The sequence below is a fragment of the Nyctereutes procyonoides genome, unplaced genomic scaffold (genome assembly GCF_905146905.1).
Source record: "Nyctereutes procyonoides isolate TBG_1078 unplaced genomic scaffold, NYPRO_anot_genome, whole genome shotgun sequence".
Lineage (NCBI taxonomy): Eukaryota > Metazoa > Chordata > Mammalia > Carnivora > Canidae > Nyctereutes > Nyctereutes procyonoides.
Window position 1 is genome coordinate 80,543,259 of NW_026575146.1, and position 27,106 is coordinate 80,570,364.

Sequence of the window (27,106 nt, forward strand, 5' to 3'; positions counted from 1 at the left end):
GGCCTTGTGAGCCACAGTGAGGGATTCGATTTTATCACACAGCACTGGAGAGGTACGAGAAGGTTCTGAGCAGGGACGGGGGCAAGATCTTCCTGGCCTTTGGGAAAGACTTTATGCTTATTCTCTCTGCATCCCCAGGAAGAGAGAGGACCCCTCGTCTTGGTTAAGAGCCCAGGCTGGTGACTGGTGGGAACAGGGCTATGCGGGGCAAGACTAGGTCTGGCGGGGCCTCAGATGTCACGCTGAGGAGCTGAACTGGGTCCTGAGAATATGGCACCAGGGTACCGGACATCTCGTGAGATCGCCCAGAGATAATTCTTCTCCACTGTGACCTATGCCTCCAGTTGAGCCAGCTCCATCTGGGTTAGGACCACCACGGTCGGAGTAAAAGAGAAAGTGTAAACAAGCATGGCATGCTGATACTTTGGGTGAAATTCATATATATATGTATATATATATATTTTTTTAAGTAATCTCTATCCTTGATGTGGGACTTTGGACTTACAGCCCTGAGATCAAGAGTTGCATACTTGCTCTACCTACTGAGCCCACGGGGCACCCCTGGGTGAAACTTTTATAGCTAACGATGAGAGCAGCTACACCTATGCAATCTGAATTCATGCCAGTATCATTTTATGACTTTTAAAGGAGCTCCACTGAGTCCTAAAACCTGCTGTAGGCTGTAGGCACTGTTATTACACAGCCATTTTGCAGGGCAAGACACCAGAGCACCGGGAGGTTGAGAGGACCACCCAAGGTCTCATGGCACGTGAGTGACAGGTGCGCCATGCCTGAGCACCTTCCCATAATAGTTTCATACCAGCTTTAAAGGCTCAAGTAGCATCCCAGCGGCGGCTGACGCTTACTGAGCACTGGTTAGGAGCCTGGCGCTCTTCAAAGTCCCTCATGAATCTCAGCTCGCGGAACCCTCACGATAAGTCTACGGGGTGGGTACCACCATTAACCCCCTTTACAGATGGGAGCACTGAGGGTCGGATGGTCAGTGACCGGCCCGAGAGTGCCCAGGGAGGGGCTCACCGTCATCATGTCATCACACTTCATGTCGGGCTCGTCCTCGTCCTCGCTCTTGTTGTAGAACTTGCGGAAGAAGTTGAAGGCCACCACGGTGTACAGGTAGACCACCACCGCCAGGAGGCCCACGGTCATCACCAGCTGGGGGGCGCGCACAGCCGTCAGCTCCGTGCTGGGCCTCCCCGGCCCTCACCGTCAGTGTGGCCCTCCCTCCAGGGTCTCACGACCCACACCCACCCTGGCTCAGCCCGCCCAGCCTCGCCCCTCCTCGAGGGACCTGCCCAACCCTCCCCCCCGCCCCCCGCTCAGACCACCGGCTCCTCCCTGCCAGGCTCACAGCCCATAGTCAGGTCCTCTCCACACCTGCTTCCCGTTATGGGTGACGGAGGAGAGGATGGTGCGCAGCGTCTTAACCCCCATGGCAATGTCCAGGAGGTGGGCAGCAAAGAAGAAGTTGTTGTAGTGTCCCAGGAGGGACATCACCATGTACCAGCCCAGGTATAGGAAAGACTGTGGGCACACAGGGTCAGGGGTCAGGGAGCGGACTCATGGGGGAGCACTCAGGGTTCAGGGAGGGTTCATGAAGGTCAAGGAGCATTTGGGGGGTTAGGGAGCACTCTGGGGACACGGGTCCAGCGCTCTGGGGTCGGGGTGCCATCTGAGTAGGGGATCAGGAGCACTTGCAGTAATGGAGCACTCTGGGGGCGAAGCCATCCTGGGGTAGCTGGGGAACCCTCTGCTGAAGGACACGGTCTGAGAATTTAAGAGCACCTGAGGGACAGGGGGCTTTGGGGGGCAGCAGGTCTCATAGGACCAGGGGTGCACAGGGGCTCAGGAGTCAGTCCCTGGTCAGAGACACCTGGGAGTGGAGCCCTCAGCCCCCCGAAGGCCCTTCTCCTGCAGGTCCTCCCCCACCAATGGGCCCCTTCTCACGTTGTCTGTGAAGATGACCCCGAACTTCCAGATCTGGTACTTGACGTCAATGGACATGAGCCTGTGTGGGGTGGGAGGAAGGGGATGCCTGAGGCTCAGGCCCTGGCCACCTTCCCTGGCCACCCCGGGGCTGTGCAGGGCAGTCCCTGACTCACCAGGTGAGCAGCCCGGGGGGTGGTTCAGGCTTACGCTCGTTGTGGGCCGTGATCTCCAGCGTGGCCAGATCCATGCCCAGCAGCTCGGCGATCCGCTCCCGCCCGTAGATGTCGCCGTGCTTGTCCAGGACCTGCACAGGGGAGCATGTGGCCGTGGGGATGCAGCTGGAGTGGGGGAGGGCCCCAGCCTCCATGGGTGGGGGTTCTGGAGACACTCTCAACTTGGTGTGAGAAATTAGGGGTGCATTTTTTCCTGGAAAGAAGGGCCAGTTTTCTTCAGATCCTCAGGGGGAGGGTCCAAACGTGATAAGGTTTCAGTTGATTCATTGGCCACATTAATAGGGATAATTTATTATTATTAGATTGGTAGTCGAGGAACCCTCTATAATCGGGCCTCTGTCATCTGTGAACTTTTCCCACTCACCTCCCTCATTCACTCTGCTTCCGCCACACAGACCCGCAGACCTCCTCACAGTTCCTCAAATATACCAGACATTTCTGTCTCAGGGGGTTTGCACTGGCTGTTCCCCCTGCCTAGGACACTTACCCCAGATTTCTTTCTTTTTTAAAAAAATATTTTTATTTATTTATTCATGAGAGGCACAGAGAGAGGGGAAGAGACACAGGCAGAGGGAGAAGCAGGCTCCATGCAGGGAGCCTGATGGGGGACTAGATCCCAGGACCCTGGGATCACCACCTGAGCCAAAGACAGACGCTCAATCACTGAGCCACCCAGACTTCCCTTCCCCCAGATTTCTACCTGATTCACCCCTTCACCTCATTAACTAGTGTGTCCTTTCCTGCCTCCTCCTGGCCAACACACACACTCATGCACACGCACACGCTCCCCTCTTCACTGCTTTTTCTTCTTGTAGCACATTATCATCACCTAACCCCCTACGAATGTGCTCATCATCTGTCTTGCCAGCTCTGGTGTCGTGCTTGCCGCTGGATTCCAGCTCCCTAAAGTGATTCCTGGCACACAGCAGGTGTTTGATAAATGCTTGTTGAGTGAATGATCTGATTTTCCTACATGCTAGATACTGCCCATGCAGTGGGCCATATAATCTTTGCAACAGCTTCGTGGGGTCAGCCCTCTTACAACCTTACTTTGAATCTGAGGGAAACTGAGGCACAGAAAGGCTGACACAGGTAGAGGTAAAAGCAGGCCATTCAGCTCAAGAGTCTGTGCACTCCAAACGGTCTGCTTCACCTCCCCCTCTTCCCTCCTCACTGATACTCACTGGTACTCGCTCCACGCCAGGCTCTATGCTACACCCGTTGCACATATCATGTCATCACAGAAGGGGTGTGATTACTGCGCCCATTTCCAGATGGGAAAACTGAGGTGCTGCCCAGGGAGCCACAGCCCCTTGCCCAAGGTCGCACACAAAGCGAGCCCTTGTGGGGCTGGGATGGCCAGGTGGCACAGCAGGGGACCCAGGCCGGGAGGCCCCTTCCACCCTCCCATCCACGTTGTCACCCTCACCTTCCGCTTGACAAACTTGTCCCAGTAGTTGCTGGGGAAAGACCTGTGGGGGGCGGAGAGAGAAAGAGAGAGAGAGACCGAGATGTTAGGGCAGGAAGGGCAGGAGTCGCCAGCCAGGCCAGGGTGTCGCAGTTCCCATGGCTTTCTCACGGGGGACTCCATCACAGTACGGCTGTATCTCACTTGGATTCGGGCTTTAAAGACCTCTTGCTATTCCTCAGCCATTAGAAACGACACAGTACGCACCATTTGCTTCGACGTGGATGGAACTGGAGGGTATTATGCTGAGTGAAGTAAGTCAATCGGAGAAGGACAAACATATGGTCTCATTCATTTGGGGAATATAAAAAATAGTGAAATGGGGGGTGGGGGTGAATGGGTGACAGGCACTGAAGGGGGGCACTTGACGGGATGAGCACTGGGTGTTATTCTGTATGTTGGTAAATTGAACACCAATAAAAAATAGAATTATTAAAAAATAAAAAATAGTGAAAGGGAATAAAGGGGAAAGGAGAAAAAATGAGTGGGAAACATCAGAAAGGAAGACAGAACATGAGAGACTCCTAACTCTGGGAAACGAACTAGGGGTGGTAAAAAAGGAGGTGGGCGGGGGGTGGGGGTGACTTGGTGATGGGCACTGAGGGGGACACGTGATGGGATGAGCACTGGGTGTTATTCTATATGTGGGCAAATTGAACACCAATAAAAAATAAAAATAAAAAAATAAAAAAAAATAAATAAATAAAAACAAAAATGAAGGAAAAAAAAACCTTTTGCAAGGTCAAGTTTGCCCCAGGTCAACCATTGCCCCCACCGCCATCTTTGGAGGAGCCCACCATGTTGGGGAGGCCGCCACGTTGGAGGGCAGCCTGCTGTGTTGGGGGGAGGCCGCCATGCTGGGGAGGCCGCCATGTTGGGGGAGGCCACGGGTGTGCCTTTGGGGCCAGGATGTGCGGAAGACCCCAGATGGCCCTCCCGTGGGGCAGCTGTTGCGTGGGAAGGGCAGGGAGGGCAGGGAGGGCAGGGAGGGCTCCCAGCCAGCAGCCTGTATGCTCCGGCTCCTCTGGGGCACCGCTGTGCTTTCTCACACCATTTTGTGGAAGCTTACTGGATGATTCTGGCCCACAGTGGAGGCCCTCAAATCCTGCAGGGGTGGCCAGTGGGTTTTGTGGGGTTTGGAGTGGAGAGTTATCATGGGTCCGTGGGTTCAGGCGTGTTTGATGTGTTTGGATTGGCGGCTCCTCACTGTCCCCTGGTTTGTCCAGCGGGAGCCGCTTCCATGGGCAGGGGGTCCTTTCAGCAGGTCCTCGCGCTGCCCTCTCTGACACGGGGTGACCTCGGCGATGGCACCTCCCTGCCCTAGCCCTGAAATCTGCTTCTCCAAGGAGCTTGGCTCCTTTTTGTGGGAAATGGTATTTAGAAGTCAAGGTCTTGGGCAGACACAACTTTAAACGGATGTTTCTGGAGCACCCTGGCGGCTCAGCTGGTTAAGCCACCAGCTCTTGGTTTCCCCTCAGGTCATGATTTCGGGTCCCGGGATGGAGCCCTGCGTCTGGAGTCTGCTCCTCCCTCCCCCCTCAAGTAAATAAACACAATGTTAAAATTTTTTTAAAAAATAAACATGTTTCTCCTTGACTCTGTTAAGCACATGTACTTGAATGTGTAGAAGTTAGATGTGCCTCGGACGGTGACAGAGCACAGGATGTCCTTGGTGTGGCCTCTGTCCCTTCTCACACCACTTCTCCTGGGCAGGACCGCATCATAAAATAACTTCCAATGCTCATTTAGGACTCACTGTGGCCCAGAAACTACATGAGCTCATTTCATTGTTACAAGAGCCTTGGTGCTCGGGTCGCCTGGCTTGATCCCAGTCTAGGGATTGAGTCCCACATCGGGGAGCCTGCTTCTCCCTCTGCCTATGTTTCTGCCTCTCTCTGTGTCTGTCATGAATAATAAAAAAAAGATCCTTGGTGCTATTACTGTCACAGATTAGGAAACTGAGGCACAGAGAGGCTGTGACTTGACCAAGAATTACCAGGCTTTGAACCTGATCTGGTGTTCTTATTCCAGAAATGAGGAGGCCCCACTGTATGAACACATGAAATGGGACTTGATGGGGCAGGGTGGGGGGGGCGGGGACAGAGTGGGCTGGGAGAGCAGTTTGAGAGTCCAGAATCCCACCCCATTGCTCTCACACACCCTCGTTCCCTCTCTGGGGTCAATTTAAAAACCCAATGATTTCCTATTGCTTACTCATGGCAGCTGGGTAGGAATCACACATAGGGGTGGGGTTTATTATTATTTTTTAAAGATTTTATCCATTTATCAATGAGAGACAGACAGAGAGAGAGGCAGAGACACAGGCAGAGGGAGAAGCAGGCTCCATGCAGGGAGTCCAATGTGGGACTTGATCCCGGGACTCCAGGATCACACCCCCGATCAAAGGCAGGTGCTAAACCGCTGAGCCACCCAGGGATCCCCAGGGGTGGAGTTTAAATGCAGGTTCCTGGGCCCCACCCCAGATTCACTGAACCAGAATCTCCAGGGTCTGGGCCCCAGGGATCCCTGTGTGTCACCAGCACCCCCACAGGTACTTTAACACACTAGAAGTTTGTCTGCATTACGGAGAGGAAGACTGAGGCTTGGGGAGATTGAGTCAGGGCCTCCAGTGATAGGGAACCTCAGTCTTCTGACGCCTAGGCCTGGCCTGGAGTAGAACCCCAGTTCTGTGCCCCCACCCGCCCCGAGGTGGGGGGCCGGTCCTTACGGTGTGTTGAGCACCAGTCGGTCCCATTGCCCCTTCACGTCATCATCCTCAGGCTGTTCCGTGATGTAGAGGCCGTCAAACTCCAGCTTTCGGGCCAGCTCCTTTTCCCGTTTAAAGATCACCAGGGGCACCTGGATTGTGCAGGGAGGTACAGAGGTGGGCGTCAGGCACCTGAGGAGACCAAAGCCTCAGTGGGAACCATGAGATCTTGCCGGAGCCAGTGTGAGACCCCAGGTCAGAGGAGCTTCCCCAAAGCAATCAGGGTGGCAATGGGGAAATGTCGGCTGATGGATCAGGGCTGGGGTGGGAGAAAGTCAGGAGAGCCCAGAAGTGGTGTCTGATGCACTCTGGGGCTTCCCAAGGGAGGGGGATGTATAAAACAGAGCCAGGTAAAAGGATCTGGAAGCAAGGCAAAGCATTCCGGGCAGAGGGAACAGCAGATGCAAAAGTCCTAAGTCAAAAGAACTCTATTCATCCCATAGCAAAGTATCAAGATTTGATGAAATTTAGGGACACCTCGGTGGCTCAGACAGTTAAGTGTCTGCTTTTGGCTCAGGTCCTGACCTCAGGGTTCTGGGATTGAGCCCCATATTGGGATCCCTGCTCAGCGGGGAGCCTGCTTCTCCTTCTCTCTCTGCTCCTCCCCCTGCTTGTGATGTCTCTCTATCAAATAAATGAGTAAAGTCTTAAAAAAAAAAAAGATTTGCTGAAATAGACCCCGTGGACCCCAAACTGAAGCCCTCGGGGGCATCACAAACCTCAGGCAGGCATCGTTGTGTCAATGTCAGAATCCACTTTCCCCTGTTAGCACCCATGTTATGTCTGAGACCCCACAGACACCCACGGGCCTCCATTCACCAACTGATCAGCGTACAGAAAGTAATATTTGCAATGACAGATTTGGCCTCTTGATCCACAAATTACCATAGTCACAAGACCTGGCTCCTCAGCTGTGACCCCCATTCGTTCCCAGTTTGAACACTGTCCTTACCGAAGACCCCAGTCCTGTACCCAGATCCCTGGCCCTGACTCTGGCTCCAGGTCCCCTGTCCCAACCAGCAGAGGAGACCCCACCCACCCAGCCCCTGCCCCAGAACCACGGTCATGACCCACCTTGAGGCAGTTGTAGCCGATGATGCAGAGAAAGGCCACCAGGGTATGGAGGAGACTCAAGCAACGCAGGGCGGGCTCCATGTAGCCCGTGCTCTCCTCCAGGAAGTAGTAGACCATGTTCTCATCCTCGTCGCCCTCTGCTTCCTCGCCGGCCCCCGAGCCCCAGCCCGAGCCGCCACCAGACCCTGCACCTGACAGGTCCCCAGCTGCTGAGCCCTCCATGTCGTCCTCCCCTGGTGGAGAGTCTGAGACCTGCAGGGGGGCAGAGGTGGGTCAGGGCGGGGACCCTGGTCTGTCTCACCCAGAACCCACGATCAAAATTAACAGCCTCCACACCTGAGGTTGGTCTGGGGGCCCCTGTCAGATACAATCTCAATGAGACTGTCAATCAAGATGAAGGGTGGGCCTGGAACCCTAGCTAGCCAATCAGGCTCTGACCTGGGAATTTGACTATTGAACTGATGGGATTACTAAGTTCCAGCTGATTCAACTGGACACTGGAGCCTTAAAGAGACTGACCACCACTATTAACGTGAATCCTAAAATTCGTCACAGCTAACACTTCCACAGCACTTTCCATATGCCAAGTACTGTCCTAAGTGCTTTACACATGCTGCTCCTCTTTTAATTACTACAGCTCTCCGGGGTAGACACTGTCATTGTCCCATTTTGCAGATGAGGAAATTGAGGCATGGTGAGGTTAAGTCCCTTGCCTAACATGATGCAGCCAGTGGGTGGTAGAGCCAGGATTCGACCCCACAGAAGCCAGCTGAACTGCTTCTCTGTCCTGGTATCTAGATCTCTGGCAAGACCCCACAGGGCGCTGTGTCTTTCAGGAGGCCTGGTTCTTGGCCCTTTCTTTCCATTCCATGAGCTGCCCGTTTTCTTCTCCCTACAAATGTTAGCTTATGCGAAAGCAAATATGCTTAATTGACTCAGTGTGTGTTGCGGGGGGGGGGGGGGCGAAGGCCCGCACCCAGGGACACGGGGCTGGCAAGTGGCAGAGCTGGGCATGGAAGCCTGAACTGGTTCCCTGCTGTAACTCCTGCACCCAGGCAGGCATCCGCCCCAGATGCACCCAGATACCCACACAGACTCCTTTGGGGGCCCCAAGATCCAGGTGTCCAGCCAGTATCCTCCCTAGGACCCCATAATCCAACGCCCTGTCCAACTGTGAGGGCCCGGAGAACCTGGTGGGGGTGAGCTGCCCCTCCCCCAGCCCAGATAAGCGCCAGATCCTCCTGGCCCCTGGTGACCAGCACCTTATAAAACAGCAGGATGAAGTTGATGGCAAATGCCAAGAAGAGGGCAAGGAATCGCAGGGTGTAGAAGTTCCGGGAGAGGTAGTTCTAAAATAAGGAGAGAAAGAGAAAGAGCTCACAGTCCACCTTCTTCCCTGGGGAATTCACCCCATCGTCCACCCGACAGTCCACAATCTGGTCCCACAACCTCGTGGTTATTGAGTGCTTACTGTATACCAAGATCTACGAACTTGTGTGGCTCTCACTGCATCCTGCATCCCTATGAAGCGGGCACGGCCCATATGCTCATTTTACAGATGAGAACACCGCGGCTCAGGGAGGTGAGAGGCCTTGCTCAAGGCCACACAGCCAAGAAGTGGGAGACCAGAGGTTTGAGGCCAGACACTCAACCTCCAGAGTCCGCGCTCCCGACCACCCTGCTATGCTGCTTCCTGTGAGAGGCTGCCCCGTCTGCGGTACCCCAGGCAGAGGACACCTACTTCCATCTCTCGCTCCCTCTGTCTCTCTCCAGCGCTCTCCCTGCCCCTCGTTCTTCCCATGCGTCCTCGCTGGACCACCTTCCTCCCAACGTGTTTCCTTCAGCCCCTCATGTCAGGCTGGGCCTGGACAGGAGGCAGGACAGGTGGAGCCCTGAACCCTAAACTCCCTCCCTTCTTCCTGGCTTGGATGAGGAGAGGAGTTCTCCCCTCAACCTCGAACAGGAGGGGCTGGGACTGGTGTGGTGGCTCTGACCCAAAGGCTGAGAGAGCCAAGAGACAGGCCTCGGCTGGGTTTAGCTCTGGAGAGTGGATGGGGGTGGGAAGCCTGGGCAGGTGGCCCCGAGTGAGCAAAGGTATGGAGGCTGGAATAAGGAAGGGTCTTGAGCAGGAGAGGCTGAGGAGCCAAGTGGGGGACCACCCAAAATGCTGCCCTGTGACCAGGTCCTGACTCCGTCTGGGGACATCTCTGCCCTCAGGCCAGTCTGGCTTCTTCTGAGAGATCCGCCTGGCATGGGTGAGCTCACGCGGGGTGCAGAGAAGAGGTGGTGTGAGTGCCCCGAGGGATCTCCCTGGGAGAGGAAGTGTCAGCAAGCCCTTGCTTGGTCCTCACCAAGAACTTCACCCTCTGCACTTCCAGTTCTCCCCAGAATTCCAAGCCTGTGCCTCCAGCCTCCTCCTTCTTTGGAGGGGGTGGAGGAGGTGCTGTCTTCTTGGGGGGCTCTGGTGGGGGCTGGGGGACTTCTTCCTTCTCCCCATTCTCAGCACTGCAGGGCAAGACATGGAAAGTGAGGAGGTGCCCGGGGAAATCCCTTCAATCACTCAGAGCTATGTGCTGGGGGCCTACCCCATCCTTGGCCCAGGTCTAGATGGTGCCGGGGACATGGTGAGGAGTCACTGCCTTCATGGGGCTCAGTCCAATGGTCACCAGGCAGCCCAGCCCAGAGAGGTCCGGGCTGGGATGGGGGAAGCTCAGGGGTGTGTGAGGGCCCAGAAACACCTCTTCGACTTGGTGGCTGGTGTGTGTGTGTGTGTGTGTGTGTGTGAAGGTAAGCTTCCTGGAGAAGGAGACAGGTGAGCCAAAACAGGAAGGAGGAAGACTGAGACGAACATGGGAGAAAGCATTCCGGGCAGAGGAACAGCCCCCAGGAGGGCTTGGGGGTAAGAGAGGAGCCTTCATTTCTCCTCTCCCTTTGACAGAGCCCATCCTCTGGGCGCCGTCCCCGTCTGGGTGACGCTGAGGGCACGGGTGACCTCAGGAGGCTCCCGGTCCAGGAGGGAGGCAATGAGAGGGGCCGGGCCCCTTGGACTCCCAGGCTACTCACTCGGCTTTCTCGGGCTCGGGCTCGGGCTCAGGCTCCGGCTCCGGGGGCAGCTCCTCTTCCTCTCCATCCACCTGGCAGCAGGGCAAGCGTCAGGGAGGAGCCCCCACTCCGAGCGCCTCTCAGAGCTGATCTGCCTGTCTCTCTCTCGGGGTCCCTTCCTGGTCATTTCCCCCTGCGTTTTCCTCTCCTCCCATCAGAAGAGGGATTATGAGACTCGTTTCACAGAGGGGAAACTGAGGCTCGGAAAGGTGGAGCGCCTTGCCAAAGCCCTGTGCAGGGGCAGGCGGACTCCAATGCAGCTCTTGTTCCCCGGGGCTTCCCGTCGCCTTGACACCCCGGGGCACCCCCAGGGGCACGGAGGGCCTGAGGAGGTGGGCTACTGATTCCTCGCAACACGTGCCTCTGTGAGGGGGCTCCCCCAGCTCCCTGACTCCATCCCGGGCTGTTCTCGGTGCTGGCCCCGTTTCCCCGTCTAGTTTGGTTTCGGGGTCTCTCCTCTCTCTTTACCTCTCCCAGCAGTACTCCCTGTTTCACCGCCGCTGGCGGGGCTCCATCTCGGGGTGCACTGCTCCGCGTCTCCCCACCGCCGGTCCCTGTCTGTCTCTCTGGGTTGTCTCTGCGGGCCTATGTCTCAGGCCCTCCGTCTGGGGCTCCCTCCCCGTCGGTGCTCCCGTCCTCCCTCCTACGCCCCCTGTCTCCGAGCCGGATCTCCCCCCCCCCCCGCGGGCCCGCTCACCCCCAGCTTCCTCTTGATGATGGGGGAGCCCTCGGGCGTGGGCGGCTCCGCCGGCGTCGTGTCGCCCATGTCCCCGAGGCCGCCCGCCCCCTCGGGCCGGAACGGGCCGCCCTCGGCCACCGCCACCGCCCCGTCGGGGCCTCCGGGGCCGGCCTCCTGCGCCGCCGCCTCCTCGTCGCCCGCGCCCTCGGCCTCGCCGTCCGCGCCCTCGCCCGCGCCCTCGCCGTCCGCGTCCCCGCCGGGCCCCGCCGGCTGCTCGCCGTGCACCTCGTCGCCCGTGGGGTCGGGCATGCCGGCCAGGAGCTCGGTCACCGTCACCTTCTTGGCGCCCTCCACCAGGCCGCCGCCGAAGAGCGAGCCCCAGAGCAGGCGCAGCGCGCCCGCCGCCGCCCCCGCGCCCGCGCCCGCCGCGCGCGCCACCGCCGCCCAGAGCAGCGCCGCCACCGCCGCGGCCGCCTCGCGCGCCGTCAGCCGCCGCAGCCGCCGCACGCGCCGCCGCAGGCTCCGGTAGCTGAGGCCGCGCAGGGCCCGGGCCGCCGCGGCCGCCGCGCGCGCCGTCACGCCCGCCGCCGCCGGCCCCGCCGCGCCCTCGGGCCCCGCCGCGCCCTCCTCGGCGCCCTCGACGCCCGCCTCGGCCGCGCCGTCGTCGTCGTCCGCCTCGGGCTCGCCCTCGGGCTCGGAGATCTGCGCGGCGATCTGCATCTCGAAGATGGTGTCCTCGCAGAAGCTCACGAACAGCTCCATCTTCTCGGACTCGCCGCCCTCGTTCACCACGTCGAAGATGAACTGGCGCTTGGACTCCTTCACCTGCGCGCGCGGCGGGGGGGGGCACCGGGGTGAGCGCGCGGGCCGCGGCCCCGCACCGAGCGTGCACAAGCATTCCTGGGCGCCGGGCTCTGATCCCCATTTGGCAGCTGGCGAAACGGGGGCCTTCGCAAGTCACGTCCCCGGGGTGCCGAGGCCCGGGGGTGGCAGACGGGGGATTCGAATTCCCCGCAAGCTGGCTCCGGAATCGATGCTGTTCGCTCCTTCGAGAGATGGAGCGTGGAGGGCAAAGGCCCTGCAGCCAGCCAGCCCGTCTGGGTTCCAACCCCGATGCTGCCACCGAGTCGCTGGGTGATTCAGACGTAACCCTCGGGGCCTCCGTTTCCCCCTCCACAACTGGGGGATAATAGCGGGACCTCAGTTATAGGGTTGGTGTGCGGATTCAATGGGTTCAGAGATGCCCAGGGATTAGAACAGCGCCCGGTGCCTAATAAATGCCACACAGTGCGCGCTGTTCTGTGCCTGCAGAGCGGGGGAGGTGCACTCCGCATGCGTGGACTTGACCAGAAGGAGAAAGTGGGAATGGGAGGGGACAAGCAGGCATCAGCGGGTGTCTGGAGGTAGGACACTAAGAGAAAGAGCGTGCATGTGGGGAGCACGTGAGAGGTGGGGACCAGGAGGAGGTGGGTGGAGCTCCCACGGCAGGTGCCAGAGGGTGAAGGGTGGGTGGTGAGCCCGGGCTTCCTGTAGATGAAGGGACCTGGGAGACATCCTGAGTGCCAGGATGGTGATGGTGGGGAGTATGCAATCGGGCCCCAGGGGGCACAGGGGAATGTGCAAAGTCTGGAGGGATCCTGGGAGTATGTGAGGGGGCTGACGTGCAAGAGCCTTGTGAGAGGGCACCAGGGACTAAGGGAGGAATTGGGTGGCAATAGAGAAGGATCTGGACAATATGTGGCCATGTGGGGCTTAAGTGTACACGGTGGACATGGGCACACAGGGCAGCTATGCAGGGGGCCTGGGGCCCAAACCAGAGGTAGTGTTAGTGTGGGAGGGGCCTACGATTCCTAGCATCAGTGCATGTGAGGCAAGCATGAGTGTGCAAGGGGGACTCGGGAGCCAGTGCAGTAAGACCCAGAATATGAGGACAGGGTTCAGTGTGGTACATAAGCCCAAGTGTGCTTGAACCAGGTGTCACTGAGGAGACATGAGCAGCCCAGTTGTTGAAGAGGTGATGGGAGTGCAAGCCTCATGGGCTACAAGTGTGAGATGGGAAGCAGTGTGCAAGAGCATGTGGAGGAATGTGCAGGTGAGGAACAAATGGGAAGTGTGGGTGTAAGGGGCATGCAGTGTGTGTGAGCAGGAGGGCCACCAGGGCAACAGAGTCAGGGCTAGAGGCTGAGTGTGTGAGGGGCATCTGAGAGTCCCAGAGAAAAGGGAATAGGAGCTATGAGCAAGCCAAGTGTGAGGTGGGCTGGGGGCCTGCCACGGCTACATGAGCATACTCTTGGGGCAAGCGAGTGTGTAAGAGGCATTCAGACATTAGTGGGCGGGCATGAGACGGGCTGAGTTAGCGCATATCAGGCTGAGGAGTAGGCCTGTCCGCCAACGACACTCAGGTGCTCTTGTGGGTGAGCAGGAGGGTGGTCCAAGTGTGCACAGGTGATCATGGGCATGCCAGAGAGGGCATGTGGGGGAGGAGTGAATCAGTGAGGGGTGGACAACCATGTGGTGTGCCAGGACTGTATCTTCAGGGTGAGTGTACAAGGGATGTACACGCACGAGTGAACCCCAAAGAAGTGGACGTCGTGTGCCAGGACCTTAGAGAGCATTTGCAGGCCCATGTGCTGACTGGTGAGGGGCAGGGCAGCATAGCAAGGCACCCCGGAGCCCCCAAGGTGAGTGTACAGAAGAGAGAGCATGGGTAGGCCACAGCCAAGAGAGGGCACACCGGGAGCTGCTGGGCAGATGAGCAAGGGGTGTACAACCATGTATAACCAATGTGTTCCAGTATGTGACGGTGTGGGTGTGGTTGCAACAGAACTATAAGGACACGCTAGAGCTCCCAGAGTGGGTGTACAAGTGGCAAGCATGGTGTTCAAGCAGCCAGTGAGGGCACAGCGATGCTGCTGCATGTGCGAGGGGTAAATCTGCAAGAGGTGGGGAGACCCGGGGACGTGCAAGGGCACAGTAGGGCCCATAATATGTGTGCAAGGGGTGGGCCTGGGCTTGCATGGGCGGAGCGAGGGCCCCCCCAGGGCCCGCACAGCGGGTGCACAAAGCCGGCACCCACGACGCGGGGCCCAGGCGTGCGAGGAGCGTGCGCCGAAGCGGGGGAGGCGAGCATGCACGTGCGCAGGCCCGCCCACCTGGGGCATCTCCCACTGGGTGCGGTTGGTCTCCGAGATCTCGAAGTAGATCCGCTCGATGCGGCGCGAGGCGCCCATGATCTCGATGCGGCCCAGGTAGGGCCGGAAGTACTCCAGGATGCTCTCGGCCAGCTCCAGGAAGTTGCGCAGGCGCGGGTCGTGCGGCACGTGCTCCGACAGGTTGGTCAGCAGCACCGCCACGTTGAAGCCGATGTCGCGGGCCGGCTCCTGGAAGCGGTTGGCGAACTCCTCGCAGTTGATCATCTCGTTCTCATCGGCCTCGGAGCAGGAAAGCAGGAACTGGATCTCTGGGCCTGTGAACTGCTTCTGGCTGTCCATAGCCTGGGGCGGGCGGGGTGAGCGGGAGAGGTCACGGGGGTGGCCCCGGGAGCCTCAGTGCTCTTCTCGAAACAGTTGTGGACTTTTTCTTTTTCTTTTTTTAAGATTTTATTTACTCATAGAGACACAGAGAGAGAATGAGAGGCAGAGACACAGGCAGAGGGAGAAGCAGGCTCCACGCAGAGAGCCCGACGTGGGACTCGAGCCAGGGTCTCCAGGATCACGCCCTGGGCTGCAGGCGGCGCTAAACCGCTGCGCCACCGGGGCTGCCCCAGTTGTGGACTTTTCGTAACGACAGAAAATTCCAGAATCATAAGCAGCACCCAAGGCCGACGCCCGGCAGGTTGGCACAGATGGGGCTGTCCCAGCTATTAAAATACCAGGAGGCTAAAATAAAATAAAATAAAATAAAATAAAATAAAATAAAATAAAATAAAATAAAATACCAGGAGGCTGTATTTCCACAAAGCTGAGCCACCGTCTCCTGTAAGACACATTCCTTTTTCAGAGATGGCAAGATGTGAACTGAGGAGACTCAGCACTTGTGTAGTAATTGGTAAAGAAATGTTCCCCCGCCCCGGGATGCCTGGATGTGTGGTCTGAGAGATGACCTTAGTGATCACTTGAATATCCAAAGGGCAGCGCATAGCCCAGGAGTCAAGCTATATGACTGTCCCTGGCAAGAAAGATTCAGTTTCCTGGGAGACGTTTCGTGTGAAGGATCCCCAAAAGGGGGGCTTCACAGTGGTTGGCTTTGGCTCAGGTCGCCATCCTGGGTCCTGGGATCGAGTCCCGCATCGGGCTCCCTGCATGGAGCCTGCTTCTCCCTCTGCCTATGTCTCTGCCTCTCTGTGTGTCATAAATAAATAAATTAATAAATAAATTAATTAATTAATTAATTTAAAAAGAAATGCTGCCCCTAGGCTCTCCGTGTGCCCTGCAGGCCTGCTGTCTACCCTCCCTGCTTGATGGCACCTATGGGCTGCCCCACAGGCTCTCTGGCACCCTGAAGAGTGTAGGCAGGGTCTCTCCAGTTGGGGTCAGGGAACAGGAAGAGAATGGAGCTGTGGCATCTCTCTCCCTCACTTCCTCCCTAAGCTGGTCCTGTGTCTCCCTCAAAGTCAGTCCTGCAGCCCTGCCCGCACAGCTGCTTCTATCTCCAAGTTAGGTAACTCCTCTCTTCTGCAGGCCAGGCCCTTGAGGCTAGGGCCCTGACTGATACACACGTCACTTCCCACCCCAAACCTTCCCCGAAGCCCTTTTGTGCTACCCCCACCCTCTTCCAGCAAGTACATAATTGACACTTGACACCAGGGAGAGCTCTGAATTTCAACTGGAAATAGCCATATGCTCATCACCCCAGATTTAAATGCTCATGCTGATACATTTTTTTAATGCTATATATTTAAAGAGCTAAAACATTGCAGGTATGATTGGAGCCTTCTGTGTATTTTTGGTCCGTTCCCCTCCTGGCCACCCCCACCCTCTCCCAAAGTAACCACGATCCTGGAGTTGATAATATCCTTCCAAACCTGTGTCAGTACTTCTACTACCTACATCCTGGCATTTTTGTCACAAAAATACATAGTATCCTGTGCATTTTTTTAAAGAATTGCTATCATAATCATATAATTTGAAACTTGCGTTTTTTCACTTGATTGTAGGTTTTCAATATCTATCCATGTTGATATATATATCAAATGAATTTATTTTAACTGCTGTATAGTATTTTTTATAGATCTAACACTATATATCCTTCTGATACTGGACATTTAGGTTGTTTCCAGTTTTTGGTTTTGTGTGGGTTTTTTTTTTTTGTTGTTTTATTTGTTTTTGTTTTTTTGTTTTTTGTTTTTTACGGACAACACTTTCATTGAACAGTCTTGTATTGCTCTCCCATGTACTTTTTAAAAGAAGTTCCCTTGAGCAGTTTTTCAAATGTTTTGACTGCACTCACAGTAAGAATGCATTTTATGGTGTGACTCAAAAGAAGGGGGTTCATGAGACAATTCTGACTTTCACTATGCAACACATTCTGCAGTGTTCTAGTCTATTTTATTTTTAAGGATGCCGGTCATGACTTAATTAATTTTGTGGCCCACAGATGAATGGCAGCATGCAGTTTGAGAAATGCTGCTCTGAGGTATGAACAGAAGCGAAATCTTCTGGCTCTAAAAAGTGCTTTGTAGCCAAGAACTTTGCAAAATGCTTTCTAAATGAGTAACATGCTTTGCAAATCATGAAGGGCTCTAGAAACCACAGAATGTGGAGACATAATCACACAGGAACTCCTCACCATCTACCCTCAGTGCACCGACCTGCCTCCTCCCCTTATGATGCAGTGTGACACTGCCCCTTCTTAAAAGACCCTCTCCCTAGGGGGAAGCCTGGGACTCCATCCCCTCCATTCAGTCTTGGACTCTGCTCTTGAGATTTGCGGCTCTCTCTTTGTCATCGTCCGTATGCCCACTCCCCCTCGTTCTCTGCCTGCTATCAGTTTCCTATGCTGGAGTCCTCCTTTATTCCAGAATTTTAATGGTTGGGTGCACCAGGCCTGGAATCTGTACCCCTTTCTTGAGACATACACTCTCCATGGAGATATCATTGAGGCCCAAGGCTCTATGGACACTATTCCACACCAATGATTGTCCAGTTTACACCTCACCCTAACTTCTCCCCAAAATAAAGACACTTAACAGCTGAAGCCCCTACACAACTTTTTTTTTTTTTTTGTGGATCTATACCCCAAACTAGAAATGGTTCAAACTGAACTTTTGATTTCAAAACCTCTCCTCCCACTGTCTTACCCATCTCAGGAATAGCATTGCTACCCACCCAGCTGCTTAAGCTAAAACCTTTGAGTCATCCTTGATTCCTCTTTTTTAATCTCACCGCCCACACCTGATTCATCAGCAAATCTGTCAGCTCTGCTTTCACAGATCAAGAACCCACACATATCTGCCCCCTCTCTGGCCCCACCCCGATTTTGTCCCATGCTGTTTCCCACTGGACTCTGACAGCAACCTCTTCCCTGTTGTCCCTGGTCCCCCTCTGCCCCCCCAGTCTGTTCCCCCACACAGGGCCAGGGGGACCCTATAAACATCTAAGGACATACCCCTCCCTGCTCAGAATCGTCCCTTGGCTCCATCTCATTCAGGTTAAAAATTTCAGTGTTCCATGCAGTCAACCTGGCACTGCACGCCCGCTGCCTCCCTCCCCTCTTGCACTTTACCTCTCCCATTGTCCCCATCAATAGCCCTCTCCAGTCATGCTGGCCCTCTTGCCCCCTCTGGTTCCCACCTTTCAGCATTTAGACTTGCTGTCCCTTTGTCTGGGATGCCACACCCTCCCCCACCTCCACGTGGCACATTTCAGCTCTCAGCTTCAATGTCCTTTTCTCAAAGGCCTTCACCAACCATCCAGTTTACTGGGCTTATTCTACCCATGCTTTCTCGCATGCCACCCTGCTTATTTCCTTCAGACTGCAAATTCCTTTCAGAACTGAAATTATTTTGTTCAGTTCTTTTATTTTTTAAAGAGTGGGAGGGGGAGGGGCAGAGAGAGAATCTTAAGCAGATTCCATGCCCAGAGCTGCGGGGCTGGACCTCACAACCCTGATCATGGGCCAAGCTGAAATCAAAAGTTGGATGCTTAACCCACTGAGCCAGCCAGGAGGCCCTCTTTAGTTATTTTCACCCCCCACTGGGCTGTCTGCTCTGATGGTGGGGACTCTGTTTTACTTGCTGTTACACACAGTAGATGCTCAGGACACATTTATCAAGTGAGTTAAGTATCTTGAAATCAGAGAAGAGTCTGTCCCTTTATTATAATTTTTGAAAATTAAAAAGTCCTTTTAAAAATCCTGAACTTGAGGCACTTGGGTGGCTCAGTGGTTGAGCATCTGCCTTCAGCTCAGGGCCTGATCCCAGGTCCGGAGATTGAGTCCTGCATCGGGCTCCCTGTGGGGAACCTTCTTCTCCCTCTCCCTATGTCTCTGTCTCTCTGTATCTCTCATGAATAAATAAATAAAATCTTTAAAAAAATTTAAATCCTGAACTTGCCTTTTAAACCATAAAGATGGGTTGCCTGGGTGGCTCAGCGGTTGAGTATCTGCCTTTGGCTCAGGGAGTGATCCTCGAGTCCCAGGATCGAGTCCCACATTGGGCTCTCTTCATGGAGCCTGCTTCTCCCTCTTCCTGTGTCTCTGCCTCTCTCTCTCTCTCTCTCTCTCTCTCTCTGTGTGTGTGTGTGTGTCTCATGAATAAATAAATAAAGTCTTTAAAAAAATAAACCATAAAGAAACCAAAAAGCATGTTGTGAAACACATATTTGTAAAGCATTTGGGCATCCTATGAAGCTTTGTGTTTACAAAACCATGCAATGCTTGGTAAACGGTCAAACACTTTGAAATGAGAATATTTTTTTTAAAAAGAGAGAGGGAGGGATAGCCTGGGTGGCTCAGCGGTGTAGCGCCACCTTTGGTCCAGGGCGTGATCCTGAAGACCCAGAGTCCCATATCAGGATCCCTGCATGGAGCCTGCTTCTCCCTCTGCCTGTGTCTCTGCCTCTTCTCTCTCTCTCCATTTCTCATGAATAAATAAAGTCTTAAAAAAAGATTAAAAAATAAAAATAAAAAAGACAGAGGGAGAGAATATTGTCATTTTGTGATCTCTAGTACACTAATGTGTCTGGGTATTGAACATGGGTAGCTGCTGACCAAACCAAAGGCGAAATAACAGGAAAAGATTTGCCTCCTGTTGAATGTATGCATCTCCACAGAGGATGTGCCGACAAAACAAACCAACCAACCCATACCTGCATCTGATGGGCTTCTAAGTCTCAGTTTACAGGAAACAGAGGGGAAGAAGGAGCACGTTAAGTGACACTACAAGTTTATCTAGACCAGATAGAAACTGTGGGAAACTCTACAAACAGGACAGGCACTTTCCAATGAGAACCAAGGGCCACTTGAGCTGCTAAGTCCTTGAATGGAGGCTGGAGCAAATTGAGATTTGCATACTGGATTTCAAAGACTTAGCATGAAAAAAAGAATGTAAGATGTTGAATAGGTTTTTTAATTAATTAATTTTTTAAAAAATATTTTATTTATTTATTTATTCATGAGAGACACACAGAGAGAGGCAGAGACACAGGCAGAGGGAGAAGCAGGCTCCTGCAGGGAGCCCAATGTGGGACTCAATCCCAGGACCCCGGGATCACGACCTGAGCCGAAGACAGATGCTCAACCACTGAGCCACCCAGGTTCCCCTGCATTTCTAGTTTTTTAAAAGTAAACTCTATCCCCAAGGTGGGGCTGAAACTCAGAATCCTGAGATCGAGGGCTGTAGGTTCTACCAACTGAGCCCTCCAGGCGCCCTGCTCACATTGTATTTCTATCAGAGAGGGCTCCTCTATAGGAGCCAAAAACCTGGGTCTCCAGCAGATCAACTTCAAGGTAAAGGAAAAGTGCTAGACGGGAAGCAGTTGATACAAGGAAGTTTAAAGAAATATCAGCCAATTGCAATGGGTGGACCCTGTTTGGATCTTGGTTTGGAAAACATTTTTTAAGATTTATTTATTTTTCAAAAGATATTTATTCATTTATTTACTTGAGAGAGAGTGAGAGCCAGAGGAGGAGCAGAGAGAGAGGAACAAGCATATTCCATGGAGTATGGAGTGTGGAGACACACATTGGGCTCCATCCCAGGACACTGAGATCATGACCTGACTACTTAACCGACTGAGCCCACCCAGGTGCCCCTATTTATTGGAGAGTAGGGTGGGGGGAACAGGGAGGGAGAGGGAGAGGGAGAGAGAACCTTAAGCAGGCTTCATTCCCATGGCAGAGTCTGGCTCAGGGCTCGATCTCACTACCCTGAGACCATGACCTGAGCTGAAACCAAGAGTAGACTCTCAATCAACTGAGCCACCCAGATGCCCTGAGAAAATATTTTTTAAATTATAAGCGAAATTTTTGAGATTTGGAAATGTGAACATTGACTAAATAGTTGGTGATTCAAAGAATTTGTGGATACTTTCAGTTTTGTTTTTATTCCCTTTTTGGTTAGGAGTGATAATGACATTGTGATTTGTTATTACAAAAGGAAAAGTAATTTTCCTTATAAAAGAAAAGCCTTTTGAAGATCATCTATTAGACAATTCCATTTATACAAAGTGTCCAGAATAGGCAAATCTATAGAGGCAGAAAGTAGATCAGCAGTTGCCAGGGGCCTGGATGAGGGAAATGGGAAGTGACTGCTGAAGGGCACAGGGTTTCTTCTTTTGGGGTGATTAAAATGTTCTAAAATTAGATTGTAGTTATAGTTGCACAATTCTGTGGATATGCCTAAAAAACCCTGCCATTGAATTATACATTTTAGATGGATGACCTTTCAAGATACATACAAAAATATTTGCAGTCTGAAAAAAAAAGAGGGGGGATCCTCAAAACAGTACTGACCAAGAATAAGTGAATAGCCTGAAATGTGTCTTCAGCCACCAAAGAGGGCTTCTAAACTGTAGTAGATATTTTAGGATCTGCAAAGTACTTTTTAATGAAGATATGTTTTGCAAAGTGTAAACTCTGTCTACCATGACGGACTTGGGGAAACCATAAAACAATGCTATATATATATATATATATATATATATATATATATATATATATATATGGCATATGTATTTATAGGTAACACATACAGGTGATACATATATATAATATAGGTGATATATATATATCATTGTTTAAAAAATATATATAGCATTGTTTTTATGATTTATATGCTATATATATATATATATCACCCCCACTCAGGTGCCCCAAACAATGCTATATTTTCAAAATGCAGATCTATCTATGGACAGAAATGCAGAAATAACATCTGGAGGGACATCTGGGTGGCTCAGTGGTTGAGCATCCGCCTTCAGCTCAGATCATGATCCCAGGGTCCTGAGATCGAGTCTCACATCAGGCTCCCCAAGGGACCCTGCTTCTCCCTCTGCCTGTGTCTCTGCCTCTCTCTCTGTATCTCTCATGAATAAATAACATCTTTTTTTAAAAAATATTTATTTATTTATTTATTTAGATAGATAGATAGAGAGAGAGAGAGAGAGAAAGAGGCAGAGACACAGGAGGAGGGAGAAGCAGGCTCCATGCCTGGAGCCCAATGCGGGACTCAATCCCAGGACTCCAGGATCGTGCCCCGGGGCCAAAGGCAGGCGCTAAACTGCTGAGCCACCCAGGGAGCCTCTAAATAACATATTTTTTAAAAAGAAAAGAGATAAACATCTGGAGAGATGTACACCAAAGTGGATGACAGTGGCAGTCTTTGGAAAGGTGGGATGAGAACAGGATTGGGAGTGGGGGCCAAAAGTGACCTCAACCATAGTGATAAGTTCTGAGTTTCTTTACAAGAGGAATGTACTCTTGTATTACCTATTTCATTAAAAATAAATTAAATATTTTAAATGACTTTCTACATGAAAATCAAAGTATTCCACATAGTCAAAAATATATTATAACACCATAAACAAAGTCAAAAGACAAAAAATGAACTAGGAAACCTAGGTGCAACTCCTATCACTAACAAAGTTATAATCATCCGAATACATAAAGAGCTCTTAAAAATCAAGAAGAAAAATACCAACAGCCCAATAGAAAAAGAAGCCAAGGACATGGTCAGTTCACTGAACAGGTAATATGAAAGAAATAACATAAAAAGATGCTTCACTGCGCCCATACCAGGAGGAATGTGAATTTAAGCTGCACAGCAATATTGTTTTTCACCTATCAGATTGGCAAAGGTCCAAATATTTGACAGTGCGGTCTGGTGGCGAGGCTGTGGGGAAACAGGTACTCTCACATGCTGCTAATGAGAGGGAAAAACAGAGGGCAGAATTTTTCCAAACGACAAATGCATTTGCTCTTTAACCCAGAAATCCCGCTTTTGGAAGTGTCTTCTTAGATAAAACTGCACATAAAGAATGATATATGTGTAAGGGTATTTGTAGCCAGCATTGCTAGTGGTCCAAATGGAGCCTTCCTCAGCACACTTAGTCCCACCTGCTGGAAATCTGCAGAACAAAGTTACAATATCTGTGCTAAAAACTGTACCTCTGTACAATGCACAACTTGCCCAACTATCCATGAGTTGTAAAACCAAAAGACTAGGAATGAAGCAAGTGTCTGTCAGAAAGGAATCATCAAAATATACTGAAAATGGAAAGCTGGGCACCTGTACAAAAAGAATGAGGTCACTCCCTGATCTCCAGAATATATTATTATTTTTTAAAAGATTTTATTTATTTATTCATGAGAGACACAGAGAGACAGAGACATAGGCAGAAGGAGAAGCAGGCTCCCTATGATGAGCCCAATGTGGGACTCCATCCCAAGACCCCGGGATCATGACCTGAGCCAAAGGCAGATACTCAACCACTGAGCCACCCAGTTGTCCCTCTCCAGAATATATTAAGTGATATAGACCAGTGTATGTAGTTCACTGCCTGTTATGCAAGAGAGGAGGAAAATAAAATCTGGAGGGAAAAAAAAACCCAAAACGATGCAAGGATGCAAAGGAAATTAATGCTACTCACAGCAGTGGGGAGGGAGGGGGAGTAGGCTGAGAAAGCAGTGGGAGTGAGACTCTGCACTTCGTACCTTGTTACATTTTGCTTTTTAAATCATGTGGTTGTATTATTTATTACAAAATAAAACAGCACTTTTCAAGTTACAGATTGTAACTTTGTGAAACAGAGATATTGAGCTACAAACCGTTGTGCATGTGACATCAAATCTTGTTATGTGTGAAGCTCTGAACAGTCGGGAGGGATCTCTACCCATTTCATTTTTTCAATTCATCTTATATAACTCAGCATTTACCAACCTCACCCTATCTCCTCCACCCCCGAGCCCTTCACACCACTCACTTTTCTATTCTCTGTTTCTACCAGTTCGACTTTTTTTTTTTTTTTGAAGATTCCACATGTAAGTGATGGTGTGCGGTGTTTGTCTTTCTGTTTCTGGCTTATTTCACTTAGTATAATGCCCTCCCGGTTCATCCGTGTTGTTGCAAGAGACAAGATTTCCGTCTTTTTAAAGGCAGAATGATATTCTATTATATGTCACGTTCATAGGTTATTTCCATGCCCTGGCTACGGTCAATAATGCTGTAATGATATGGGAGCACAGACATCTCTTTGAGATAATGGTTTTGTTTCCTCTGGATATATACCTAGAAGTGGCACCACTGGATCCTATGTCAGTTCTATTTTTAATTTCCTGAGGATCCTTCCATACTGTTCTTAGTGGCTGCACCAATTTACATTCTCACCAGGGTGCACAAGGGTTCCTTTCTCTCTAGATCTTCGCCCACACTTGTTATCTCTTGTCTATCTCTGTGGGGACAGGTGTGCAGTAGTATCTCATTGTGGGTGTGATTTGCATCTCCCTGATGAATGATGTCGAGGCACCCTTTATTTATTTATTTTTTTTAAAAAGATTTTATTTATTTATTCATGAGAGAGGCAGAGACACAGGCAGAGGGAGAAGCAGGCTCCCTGCAGGGAGCCTGATGTGGGACTCGATCCCAGGACTCCAGGATCACGACCTGAGCTGAAGGCATCCACTGAGCCACCCAGGTGCCCCTATTTATTTATTTTTTAAGAAGGCTCCATGCCCAGTGTGGAGCCCAATGTGGGGCTTGAACTCACAACCCTAAGATTGCAACCTGATCTGATATCAACAGTCAGACACTTAACCGACTGTGCCACCCGGGCGCCCCTAAAGCACCTCTTCATGTACCTGTTGGCCATTTGTACATCTCCTGAAAAATATCTATTCAGGTCCTCTGTTCATTTAAAAGTTAGATTATGGGCACGTAGGTGGCTCAATGGTTGAGTGTCTCCCTTTGGCTCAGGTTGTGATCCTGGGTCCTGGGATCGAGTCCCACATCAGCCTCCCCTTGGGGAGCCTGCTTCTCCCTCTGCCTATGTCTCTGTGTGTCTCTTATGAATAAATAAATAAAATCTTAAAAAAATAAAAGTTAGGTTATTGGGGGTTTTTTGCTATTGTGTATTCCTTGCATGTTCTAGATATTAGCCCCTTATCATAGCTGTGGTTTGCAAATATTTTCTCCCATTCCATAAATTGCCTTTTCATTTTGTTGATAGTTTCCCTTTCTGGGAAGAATCATTGAAAAACCATGAATGATGTGTCTTTTAGTTCCTGTGTGTTGCTTTTCGGCTCCTCAGCTGACTGAGATTCTCTCCCTAAACCTGCCAATCTCGAGAGTAGGGCTGGGACTTTCAGCCAGGGCCTGGGACCCAGGTAATGTTCACCGACAATTTATTGGACTAGGCCAATGGTTGAATCTGGAGCCAGGCTGTCCAAGTTCTTTTTTTTTTTAAGAGTTTATTTATTCATTTGAGAGAGAGGGGGGGGGGCAGAGACACAGGCAGAGGAGAAGCAGGCTCCATGCAGGGAGCCCGATGTAGGACTGATCCTGGGACTCCAGGATTACGCCCTGGGCTGAAGGCAGGCACCAAATCCCTGAGCCACCCAGGGATCCCCTACTGTCCGAATTCTAATCCCAGCCATGTCACTTATTAGCTGCGGGACCCTGAGCATGTCACTTCACCTCCTCGTGCCTCAGTTTCCACTTCTGTAAATGAGAATAAAAAATAGTTCTTACCACTTAGGGTTGCTGTTAAGGACTACATGACCTAATTTATTTGCACATGGGACCTGGCACAGAGTGAGAACATGATCAAGATCAGCTCTTCTCCTGGTAGGTGGAGGGCTCAGGAGCAGCAACAATGAAGAGACCAGGAGAGGCTGGCAGGGAAGGTGGGGGGGTCCCATGAGGGCATGACACAGACACCCAGGGAAGCAGACATTGCAGAGGGGAGGAAATGACAGACAGTGGCAAATGATATTAAGACAACAGAGGAGAGGGTTCAGGGGTGAAGAGGTCACTGACCTCCTTGGTCAGGGTAGGTTTAGGAGAGTGACCGAGACTCCAAGCCAGCAAGCTCTGAGTCAGGGACAGGGTGGGAGGTGAGAAAGGAGTGAGCAGAGGTACTCAGCCCTCAGGAGGCATGGCTGAGAAGAGGGAGAGACACAGGGAGGCTCTTGGGACACCTGGAAGGTTGGGGACACCTTATTTTTAACTCAGGAGACCCTGAACTTATTTAAATGACTTCTTAAATGGGCAGCAGCAGTTGCAACTCCTAGATTAAAATAAGAAGGCTTAAAAAAATAAGAAGGCATGAGTCTATATTCATACATAAAAATAAATGGATGGACAAATATAGCAAAATGGTACCTAATAAAGGTAAAGGGTATGGTGAAGTTGGTGAAACCACCACCTGTTGGGGCACCTGGGTGGCTCAGTCAGTTAAGCATTACACTCTTGTTTTTGGCTCAGGTCATGATCTCAGGGTCATGGGATGGAGCCCCATGTTGGGCTCTGTGCTGGGCATGGAGTCTGTTTAGGAGTCTCTCTCTCCCCCCTACCCTTCTCCCCTCCTTTTCTCTCTAAAAAAAGAAAAAAAGTTTAAAAAATTAAAAAAGAGGGATGCCTCTTTTGAGGCATCTGAGGCACTGGGTGGCTCAGTGGTTGAGCATCTGCTTTTGGCTCAGGGCATGATCCTTGAGTCCCAGGATCAAGTTCCATGTCAGGCTCCCTGCATGGAGCCTGCTTCTCCCTCTGCCTCTCTCTCTCTGTCTCTGTCTCTCATGAATAAATAAATAAAATCCCTAAAAAATGTTAAAAAGAGGGGTACCTGGGTGGCTCAGTCAGTTGAGTATCTGCCTTCAGCTCGGGTCATGATGCCAGGGTCCTGGGATTGAGCCCTGTGCCAGGCTCCCTGCTCAGCAGGGAGTCTAGTTCTCCCTCTGCACTCCCCCCTCCTGTGCTCTCTCTCTCTCTGTCTCTCTCAAATAAATAAATAAAATCTTTTTAAAAGTTAGAAAAGAATAAAAAAGGAAAAAAATAAGAATACCACCATCTGTCAACTACCACAGTATTCATTGTTTCAGGAAGAATCACCAATGGATGCCACCCAGGTACCAGGGACATGACAATGCCCGAGAGGGGGAGCAGAATATTTACATTGTCTCAAAGCACATCCTACAGGATATTAAAGGGAATGATGGCACCTCTGCAGTGGAGACCCTGCAAAACACCACCTGAACCAAGTGAGCCAAGCTAAAGCCAACAGCGATGGAAGACCCAACACGGCATGCCACCTGATAGGACGCACTGAGGACACACCACTTCCGTGATACTCCTGCCAAAGACGTACAACCTGAATGGAGCCATGGGGAAAACTCAGGCAAACCCA

The 27,106-nt window shown here is 51.8% G+C and overlaps 1 protein-coding gene across 1 annotated transcript in view; it reads right to left on the reverse strand.

The window, feature by feature from the left end:
* Positions 1 to 27,106, reverse strand: part of RYR1 (ryanodine receptor 1) — a 117,391-nt gene that overhangs the window by 2,136 nt on the left and 88,149 nt on the right. Inside the window, exons 89-100 of the mRNA XM_055309977.1 lie at positions 14,423 to 14,764; positions 11,289 to 12,095; positions 10,553 to 10,623; positions 9,841 to 9,994; positions 8,752 to 8,838; positions 7,490 to 7,741; positions 6,377 to 6,507; positions 3,610 to 3,652; positions 2,121 to 2,251; positions 1,966 to 2,026; positions 1,396 to 1,542; positions 1,039 to 1,173 (exon numbers count right to left, since the gene is read on the reverse strand). Coding sequence (XP_055165952.1) covers positions 1,039 to 1,173; positions 1,396 to 1,542; positions 1,966 to 2,026; positions 2,121 to 2,251; positions 3,610 to 3,652; positions 6,377 to 6,507; positions 7,490 to 7,741; positions 8,752 to 8,838; positions 9,841 to 9,994; positions 10,553 to 10,623; positions 11,289 to 12,095; positions 14,423 to 14,764 — 2,361 coding nt within the window. The remainder of the gene's footprint in view (positions 1 to 1,038; positions 1,174 to 1,395; positions 1,543 to 1,965; positions 2,027 to 2,120; positions 2,252 to 3,609; positions 3,653 to 6,376; positions 6,508 to 7,489; positions 7,742 to 8,751; positions 8,839 to 9,840; positions 9,995 to 10,552; positions 10,624 to 11,288; positions 12,096 to 14,422; positions 14,765 to 27,106) is intronic.